Source organism: Salmo trutta, chromosome 29 (assembly GCF_901001165.1).
Source record: "Salmo trutta chromosome 29, fSalTru1.1, whole genome shotgun sequence".
Lineage (NCBI taxonomy): Eukaryota > Metazoa > Chordata > Actinopteri > Salmoniformes > Salmonidae > Salmo > Salmo trutta.
Window position 1 is genome coordinate 35,356,176 of NC_042985.1, and position 9,998 is coordinate 35,366,173.

At 42.4% G+C, this 9,998-nt stretch overlaps 1 protein-coding gene across 3 annotated transcripts; it reads left to right on the plus strand.

Annotated features, from left to right (window-relative positions):
* Positions 1-2,164: 2,164 nt before the first annotated feature.
* On the plus strand, positions 2,165-9,781 carry LOC115167480 (receptor-interacting serine/threonine-protein kinase 2). Of its 3 annotated transcripts, none has more exons than XM_029721924.1 (11): positions 2,165-2,508; positions 3,169-3,322; positions 4,657-4,806; positions 5,065-5,207; positions 5,354-5,403; positions 5,552-5,704; positions 6,138-6,223; positions 6,440-6,508; positions 6,604-6,745; positions 6,899-7,084; positions 8,284-9,781. In XM_029721924.1, the coding sequence occupies exons 1-11, from the start codon at positions 2,363-2,365 to the stop codon at positions 8,595-8,597; spliced, it is 1,593 nt and encodes a 530-aa protein (XP_029577784.1). In that variant the 5' UTR covers positions 2,165-2,362; the 3' UTR covers positions 8,598-9,781. The 3 variants fall into 3 exon arrangements, with proteins under 3 accessions (XP_029577784.1, XP_029577785.1, XP_029577786.1); XM_029721925.1 differs by having other exon boundaries at positions 2,167-2,508; positions 5,555-5,704; XM_029721926.1 differs by having other exon boundaries at positions 2,168-2,508; positions 8,287-9,781.
* The last annotated feature ends 217 nt before the right edge of the window (positions 9,782-9,998 follow it).

Sequence of the window (9,998 nt, forward strand, 5' to 3'; positions counted from 1 at the left end):
GAGGATGCATTTAGTTTTACTAGCATTTAAAAGCAGTTGGAGGCCACGGAAGGAGTGTTGTATGGCATTGAAGCTTGTTTGGAGGTTTGTTAACACAGTGTCCAAAGAAGGGCCAGATGTATACAGAATGATGTCTTCTGTGTAGAGGTGGATCAGAGAATCACCAGCAGCAAGAGCGACATCATTGATATATACAGAGAAAAGAGTCAGCCCAATAATTGAACCCTGTGGCACCCCCATAGAGACTGGCAGAGGTCTGGACAACAGTCCCTCCGATTTTACACACTGAACTCTATCTGAGAAGTTGTTACGGATTGACTGACCTTTATGTCTTAAAGTATTGATGGCATGTCATTTCTCTTTGCTTATTTGAGCTGTTACTTTCATAATATGGACTTGGTCTTTTACCAAATAGGGCTATCTTCTGTATACCCCCCCTACCTTGTCACAACACAACTGATTGGCTCAAACGCATTAAGAAGGAAAGAAATTCCACAAATGAACTTTTAACAAGGCACACCTGTTAATTCAAATGCATTCCAGGTCACTACCTCATGAAGCTGGTTGTCACGACAGTGACGGATGGTGGCGCCCCTCCTCGGCCGGGCGGAGCTCGGCGGTCGTCGTCGCCGGCCTACTAGCTGCCATCGATCCCTTTTTGTTTCACTTTCGTTTGGTTAGGTCTAGGTAGGCACGCACCTGTTTTGTGTTAGTCATTAGTAAGGGGGGGTTATTTAGGTTAGCGTAGGATGTATGTGGTTGTACGTGATTGTGTTGCTTGTCCGGGTTTTGTGTTCGTAAAGAACGTGTACTGAATTTTTCCCTTCTGCCAGTGGTTTGTTTTATTTGTGTACACCACCGCAGAATCGTTCAGGGCTGCGCCCCTATACCTTGTCGACCACGTACAGTGCTTCCAATAAAGAAGTGTGGTCACGAACTCTCTCTGTCTCCTGCGCCTGACTCTACCTCTCCTGTTGTTCCTCGAGCCAGCCCGTGACACTGGTTGAGTGTGCAAAGCTGTCATCAAGGCAAAGGGTGGCTATTTGAAGAATCTCAAATATAAAATATATTTTGATTTGTTTAACACTTTGTTGGTTACTACACGATTCCATATGTGTTATTTCATAGTTTTGATGTCTTCACTATTATTCTACAATGTAGAAAATAGTACAAATAAAATGTTTAAAAACGAATGAGTAGGTGTGTCCAAAGTTTTGATTGGTACTGTACATATGTTTTACATTTTACATATACATTTTTGCATACATAAACCATGTGCCATGGAATCGGTACATCGAAAATATCTTCGCATTTATTTTGCAACCGGTATGGCGCAGCTGTCAACATTTTTGTCCCCTGAAACTGGTATATTTTTCTATTTACGCCAATTCCTTTCAGCAAATTTGTATCTTTATAGTTCTATGGTTTGTTAAACTATGAAATAAATTGGGTTTTGTTTGGTGTACATTTTAAAGTGACAACATCTCAGCGTAATTCTGTTACCATGGAATAATTGCCTTAAAGCTACTTTGTTCCCAAAACTACTTAATTCTTGACTGACAGATGCAAAAGTGAAAGGGCTGAAAAGGATTTCCCCTTGCTTCCTGTTAGGGGTCAGAGTTGGGAAATTCCCAGTTTACTTCACACATTGTCAGAGGAATGTGTTGTTCAGGAGTCAGTACCCACTAGGCACAGAGGTCAGTTTAACGTCTAGTTTTGATTTACATTTAGTGTAAATTGTTTAGTTGTTAACTAACATGAATTCAGAGTGAAATCAAGAGAAATATTCACTATGTCATTGCATTTAGGTTAAAAGTTGGGTGAAAAAAGACTAAATGCCCTTATATTGACGACTTTTTGCAAATCCAATTAGATTTCCACGTTGATTAAACGTTGCCATGTAGATTTGGGGAGATCGAAATCGCGTAGAAACAACGTTGATTCAACCAGTTTTTGCCCAGTGGGTAGTTGAATTAGTAGTTGTTCAAGTCTATTTATAGCCTAGCTGTAAATCTGTCTGATGTATTGTATTCCCTCTCTCTTACTCTCTCTCAAATTTAAGTTATGGCGCCGCCTTTATCCATTGTTACACCATTGACAGTATAACAAAAAAAGAGAGACTTCATCCCTCATTTTAGATTTTCTACGTAGCTAGCCAGGGGATTTCCGTGAACAAAGCAGCCAATCGTGTAGATGTAAACACGCCGTCATTATAGCACACGCGGCAACTCGCTGCTTGCTGTTCAATTTGTCAGTGCAGTGAAAGACAAATACATTAGTCCCATGGCAGAGCAACAAGCAAGATACAATAAAACTAAGTTATAGTATTATTATTGAGTCGACTGGTTTCTGTTCCTATCAGATGGCGGTGGAAACTGTTCGTGAAGAGGACGTGCTAAATGTGATCTTGTGCCGAACCAGCGCAGGCGGGTGTCTTCGGGGTACTTACCGGAGAACAGAGCTACAGGTGTCAATCAAGCCCCTGTCGTCTCGCACTGCAAGTCGAAGGTAAAATTGGCATTATCTCAAACTCAAATGCAATGACAAAGTATCTCTCTCTCTCAAGTCAAGTCAAATGGCTTTATTGGGATGGTAAACGTGTTTACATTGCCAAAGTGGAATAGATCAACAAAAGTGAAATAAACAATCAGAAATGAACAGTAAACATTACACTCACAAAAGTTTCTAAATAATAGAGACATTTTAAAAGTGTTATTACTAGCCATGTACGGTGTTGCAACAATATGCAAATAGCTGAAGTAGGCAACGAAAGGGAAAATAAATAGACAAATATAGTATGTATTTACAATGGTGTTTAGCTTCACTGGTTGCTCTTTTCTTGTGGCATCAGGTTACAAATATTGCTTCTGTGATGGCACACTGTGGTATTAAACATAATAGATATGGGAGTTTATCAAGATGTGATTTGTTTTCAAATTCTTTGTGGGTCTGTGTAATCTGAGGGAAATATGTGTCTCTAATATGGTCATACATTTGGCAGCAGGTTAGGAAGTGCATCTCAGTTTCCACCTCATTTTGTGGGCAGTGGGCAGACCTGGCTCTCGAGAGAAGACAGGCTATAGCGGCCTCTCTCTCTGATGCATGTGTTTTGAGGGTTTGTGTTTTTTTTAAATGTGTTTACTGCATATGTGTGTATATTCTGCACAGTGAGTGGACTGAGTGGATGGGCGACGTGGCTGTGGTCAGAAAAGTCCATTCAGAGAGGGTTCTGGTTCCTCTGGGTGTGTACAAGGCCTGGTGTCTGATGGGCCTGCTGTATGACTGGATGCCTGAGGGCTCTCTACACTCTCTACTATACCAGGTCAGTATAATATATGAGCACTAAGTCTAACTCAAATATGAATATGCATGTATAGTGGGTGGCAGTAGGCTAGAAGGCTGAATCTAACTTGGTTCTGCAACTTTTCCCTTGGTTGGGGCCTACAGTGTTCACAGAGTATACCAAACATTAGGAACACCTTCCTAATATTGAGTCGCAGCCCCCCCCCCCCCCTTTTGCCCTCAGAACAGCCTCAATTTGTCAGGGAATGGACTCTACAAGGTGTCCGAAAACGTTACACAGGGATGCTGGCCAATGTTGACTTCAATGCTTCCCACAGTTGTGTCAAGTTGGCTGGATGTCCTTTGGGTGGTGGACCATTCTTGATAAACACGGGAAACTGTTGAGCAGGAAAAACCCAGCATCGTTACAGTTCTTGACAAACCGGTTCACCCGGCACCTACTACTATACCCCGTTCAAAGGCACTTAAATATTTTGTCTTGCCTATTCACCATGGCACACATACAATCCATGTCTTAATTGTCTAAAGGCTTAAAAATCATTCTTTAACCTTCACCTACACTGATTTAAGTGGATTTAACAATTGACATCAATAAGGGATCATAGCTTTCACCTGGTCAGTCTATGTCATAGAAAGAGCAGGTGTTCTTAAAGTTGTGTACACTCAGTGTATATCAACAAACTGCTGGTCAGAGCTTCGATAGACACATATAAAGTTAATCAAATAATGTCCTTCTTTGATTGCTTTATTTACAATTGCTGTGTCTTCATGGAGAACAATGCTGTGCTTGTCACCCACATGCTGTGTCTGGAAAGCCCCTGGCTGATGCAAAAATGTATCTATCTGTCATCAGCACTATCACTGCCTTATTTACACACAGAGCTTTTCCTGGTTCAGGAGCTGCCCTGGCTGGAACATAACTTCAGACAGTAGACGTGACTTCATTCCACTGCACATGACTTAGACTGTGGTTAAACTGTATTTGCATACAGTAAGTTGTGTCGTGATCATGTTGAATTCTTTAGTATTTTCAGTTCACAATTTCAACTTTGTGTTGTCATGTGCTTTTTTTCCCCACAAGTCATTTTCAGTTCCCATGTATTTATGATCCATTTTACTGAAGTGAATAGAGTTCATGCCTTCCCTGTAGCTCAGTTGGTAGAGCATGGTGTTTGCAATGCCAGGGTTATGGGTTCGATTCCCACAAGGGGCCAGCACAGAAAAAAAAATGTATGAAATTGTATGAAATGTATGCATTCACTACTGTAAGTCGCTCTGGATAAGAGCGTCTGCTAAATTACTAAAATGTAAGTGAATCTGTTGAATGATTGTAACCCTTGTTATCCCTGTCAGACCCAGCTGTATCCAGGTCTACCCATGAGTTTCAGGCTTGGCATCCTATTAGATGTGGCAGAGGGGTTGTGCCACCTCCACTGCATACCACTCCCCCACCAGGCCCTGAAACCCACCAATGTTCTCCTGGACCAGCAGTACCGGGCCAAGGTAGAGAACAGTGACCAATAACTGACCCAGTCCTTCTCTCTGAGTAGTGCAACTAATGTGAGAAAGAACTCCATTTGATTGATGGTATATGATCCATGGGATATGGTGTATTGTGAACAGTTACAGGTGTAAGCTTTACAGTGTACATATGTGGGTTTGAGTCTGTGTTAGAGCAGGTGTTTTTGTCGGTTTGTGTGTGTGTGTGTGTGTGTGTGTGTTTATGTTCATGTGTGTGGGTGTTCATGTTCCTACCTCCAGGTGAGTGACTGGGGATTGCCCAGGGAGTGGAGGGTTGGCGCCTCTCTCTCTGCTGGAGGAGGGCCCTGCTTCAGGGACTTGGTGTACCTGTCTCCTGAGACCCTGACAGGGACCACGCCCTCTGTGGAGGCAGACATGTACAGGTGAGGTCACCTTTCATGATCCTGCCACTTCAAACAGTCATATTCACCAATTAAATTTACCAGGTGGGGAAGGAGGGGTTTACCACTTCTACAGATGCCTTTACTAATGAATATGCAGCTACCCAATGAACATCTTCTCTCTTTAGCTTTGGTGTGCTGCTGTGGGAGACTTTGAACAGAAGACAACCATGTGGAGGTGTGTTTCTATTTATTTCCGTCTGTTCAAAGAACAGCTCTTGTTTCCGTCAGCGGAGACTAGGTTATACCTGGCCGTATATCATACAGTCTCAATATTGAATTACGTTTAGAACTTGTAACACATCATGTCATTGTCTATACCCAAGCAGATTTACTCCAGCTGCTTTCGGGTGAGGATGGGGTTGCTTCAGGCCTGGAGGATGAGCTGCTACCCAAGCATGTACCCCACTGCCATACACTCTCCCGGCTGATGACCAGCTGCTGGAGCACTAACCCACACAGCCGTCCAACAGCAGAGGGTAAGTCTGTCTGTGAGGGTGAATCAGAGTATAGATATACAATGGTGAAGAGAGCGGCTGTGCCTGGACTTTGATCTCTCCCTACAAGACCCCATTCCTTGACTGGTTACCTACCTGCCTGTTAAGGACAGATGACAGGCAGAACCACTTGCAGTACCCACTTCCTCTCTGTTCCACATGCCGAGACTGAGAGATACAATCCCATACCCTACTTCTGCCACTTAGTCAATAAGACTCTTTGAGTCTTCTCATCTAATTTGTGTGTAACTGTTTATTTTCTGATGATAGTCCATATCCATGTATTTTATTACCTATGATTGTCATGTGAGTATTAAAGAAAACGTGAACTTTTGGTGCATTATGGTCCATGTGATGTTTACTTGGCAGGACATCTTTCTCATGTCCTCTTCTTTCTCTTGCTCTCTGTCCACAGACTGTGCACTGGAACTGAGGAGCGCCATAGCAACATTTGATCCTGATGCAATTACAAGGGCTACCCTCAGTGTGAGGGAAAGCAAGGTACGGATCATCCTCATTTAAAAAGTTCTATTACACTCCGAAGTCCGATATTCTCCATGTCCACAACCCTGATCTGCTATCAGTTTTTTTTGACTGAGGGAATCAGGATATGTTTCATGTGCTTTTAATCTGTCAACATTTACTACTGAAAATAGTAAATAGACGAGTCACTAATGATGAGCAAACATGTGTATGTGATTTCTGTCCCTTTACCAGGAGAGGGGGCTACATGACTCTAAAATCCCTCCTGTGAAGGATATTCCCATTGAGATAAACAACCTAGAGGTGAGCTTGGTTCACATTTTTTGTGATATTCTGATTGTACTTAATGCTTGTGATGTCTATTACATTGAAAACAATATTTACATATCTCATACTAGGCCTGCGCTGGTTCCGGAGACACTAAATGTGTGGGCAACAAGACACTGCCCTTACCACAGACTTCCTGCCCTAGTGAAACACTCCCTAGTCCCCCTACAGCCATATATACAGGGGAAGCATCCCAGAGGAGGCACTGTCAGGGTAAGAACTTAAAACTGATCGATAATGAGAGCAGTTTGTGAATGTGCTCAGTTTGTTGTCAGCGAAACCACCCTCTTATTTATCTTCTTTATTAAGTAATGATTCATTTATACCTTATCTCGGACAGTCTAACAGCAACGTGTCTCTCCCCAGACTGTGTGACTGGCTGTGTGGTGTCTTCCACCAGTCCCAGATGTCCCAGCAGTGGCCCGGGTCCTGAGCATCCCAGAGGGACAGGAGGCGTCGCCCAGAGACCGAGCCCACCACCCCCACTCTTCTCCAGCCCCTCCAAAGCCCTCAGACAGAGCCCTCTCAACCAGCCCACTGCCAGCTACCATGGTAGGAAATGTGTTTAAGCTTAGACCTCCCACCTATTACCCCGTTTTGTCTGCAAACGTATGTACAGTGACAGAATGTAGCTATCTAGAATAGACGTATCTTTTTCTTGCATGTTTCTAAAATGTTGCTGAAAAAGGTGAAGACAAAGTAAAGCAATATGAAAATGAGTAGACCTTACAAACACAGAGGGAGGCACTGTTTGTATGTGCACAGTAAGCAGTTTTGGGGATTGCTGGTTTCCTGCATGGCCATCCTTTCACAGTCTTATCTTTATCCAATGCGTTTCCTCCCTTGAGGATCTTTGTTTCTCTCTATAAGTTGTCTGTTGTCCCAGTAAATGCTCGGAGTCAAATGATTTAGAAAAAAGAAACGCACACCTATAAAGGCGAGGTGCTGGCTAGCGGAGTAGAACACTAGAAAATAAAGGAAAGCCGCACACTCTAAGAGCTCAGATGCAAAGATTTAATAACCAACGTTTCGACAGCGAAGCTGTCTTCATCAGGGTATCATCACAAACACTGCGAGATGAGTCATTTATATAGTGTCAAGAGACACACAGGTGTTTGTAATCATGGCCAAGTATGGCCTAATATCATTGGTTAACTCAAATATTTAAAAAAATGGTATACAAAGAACAGACAAAAAGACAAACAAATGGATAACATACGATCATAGCATTTGTAGTCTAAAATGTATCTAACAAACAATTACAATGGCAAAATCACAATCACAAGAATGGCTTCAGATCAAAGTCTATGTTGAGACCGAAGGGAGCAAGGGTCTTTAAATTAAAGATCCAGGCAGCCTCTCGTTTTAACAATAAATTATCAAGTTCACCCCCTCTCCTCGGGAGGGTGACATGTTCGATGCCATGTTCGATTCCGGAGTCAAATGATTATCATTTTTTTAAAGCAATACATGGCTACTAGGCATTTATGATGGTGATTGTGTTGAATAAGAGGGTAACTTGTCTAGTAAGGCTATGAATTTCAGTCTTCAGTGAAATAATCTCCTGTATGTATTAGTCTTTCATATCAGATAGCTACTACTTCTCTCTTGTCCTCTTTCTCTGAGTTGTCTCAGTATTTTTCTCAAGGTCCCCCTCTACATGATTTGTGTTTTATAAGTGTGTGTGTGAGAGAGATGTGATATCATCGTGTTTGTATCATCCCTGAAACTTCACCCTCCCTTCTTGTCAGCAGCTGCACGGTGTGTGTCTCCGACTCCGATGGCGGTGAGCTGTTGTCGTATCCTGCGCGAGAGGCGTGAGGGCATCATTCGAGGCATGACGGAGGGACGACTTAACAACTTACTGGATGTACTCATCTCACGGCGGGCACTTCCCCTGGAGGCCTATGAGGTCATCTCTGCCTCTCTGACACTGACCGCTCGCACACGTTCCCTACTGGACACCTGTACCTGTTTAGGGGAACACGCAGCTTCCCTGGTAGCTACCACCCTTGGTATGATGTCCATTGGCACCAATCGTGGCCCTTCACAGATGTCTCACTGAAGGTGGATGGATGGTTATTAGAATGGGGGTTGTGTGGTGAAAGGCCCCTAACCAAATGTATCAAATGTCAATTGAGACTCAAATGTCAATTCAGACTGGAGCCATAGAGTGAGGAGCTGAGGAACCCTAACCAAATCGAATCTATACTCACTCTGGTTTAATACAGACCATGGTCAGTCAGAGTGAATATACATTGGAGAACCTGAGATTCCTAATTTCATCAGAACAGCTGCAATGACTCATCTATATCCATAGAGATCCATGTTGGAGGCACACCTGGCCATGCCTTTGATAAGTCTGAGAATTCAATCAGAGTGGTGCTACCTCTGAAGTTGATGTCAAATAAATGTTTGATTAGAGGAAGCTTCTGTGACAGTAAATTTATAGAAACAATAGTGTTGGAGAGAAACCAATGAAAGTGAATAGCTGTGTGGATGATTAATCTGCTTTGATCATGTTTATGACCCATCACTAGCGATAATGAGTGGTAACTACTGAGCTAGCACACAGAAAACAGTTTGTTCAATATTAGATGCTACATTTTCTGTGTTGTGTCATGACTTTTGGCTCTCTCTGCTCTGTGGGTTATTGTGTGGTGCCACAATGTAGCTCATCTTTTGACAGCCAGTTTGTAAAGTACATATTGTACAAAACTATATGCTAAACATAGTTTGGATTGTCCTGTTCAGCAGTGTCTGACTTGGTATCTTGTAACAAGATTATTATTTGTTGGTTTATCAGATAAAATAACTGAACTTCAGTCTCATTTTATGCCACTTTTGCAGGTTGTTTGTGTTTTGTTAATCTGTTCAATCCTTTAACCTATAGGTCATTGTCACATTCCCCTCAGGGTACCCTTTGATTTTGTTGCGCATCTCGCGCAACACGCCTTTTAACAGTACATGTCTAATTGCATGTCTGGTCTTCACACAGTACCAGTTGTCACACATTGTAAGTACAGTCTAAAGACGTTTATGTACTAAATGGGTAAAAAGGGGTCTTGTCAAATGAGGCCCAGTGAAGTATTGGCCATAGTGTACATATTTTTTTGTTGTTGGTCTGTTTAACATCATGCTGAGAACAGAAGACAGTAATTTCCCCAAAGCACTGTCTGTGTGTGAATAGCCTAATGATCTGAATATTTGGAGTTGTATAATAAAGCAAATTAATCTATAACAACATTAGATCAAGACTCCTCCTTGACACTCAAGCAGCTCTTTTCTTGTTGGTTTTTGAGTTCATGCACTCAGAAACAAAGGAAGATGTTTAGTAGAGGCTGTAATTTCCATCCAGTGGCGTAAAGTAGGTCTACTTGAAGAATTGTTGCCTATTACTGTTGCGCTCAAATATATTGCCCACTGGGCACACACACACACACTTGTATCAATGATGTTTCCACAC

What these genes read in the sequence shown, in the direction of transcription:
- LOC115167480 (XM_029721924.1), top strand. Translation starts at nt 2,363, where the DNA reads ATGGCGGTGGAAACTGTTCGTGAAGAGGACGTGCTAAATGTGATCTTG. An exon ending in TCTCGCACTGCAAGTCGAAG is followed by an intron (nt 2,509 to 3,168) that starts GTAAAATTGGCA and finishes TATTCTGCACAG; the next exon opens with TGAGTGGACTGAGTGGATGG. An exon ending in ACCAGCAGTACCGGGCCAAG is followed by an intron (nt 4,807 to 5,064) that starts GTAGAGAACAGT and finishes TCCTACCTCCAG; the next exon opens with GTGAGTGACTGGGGATTGCC.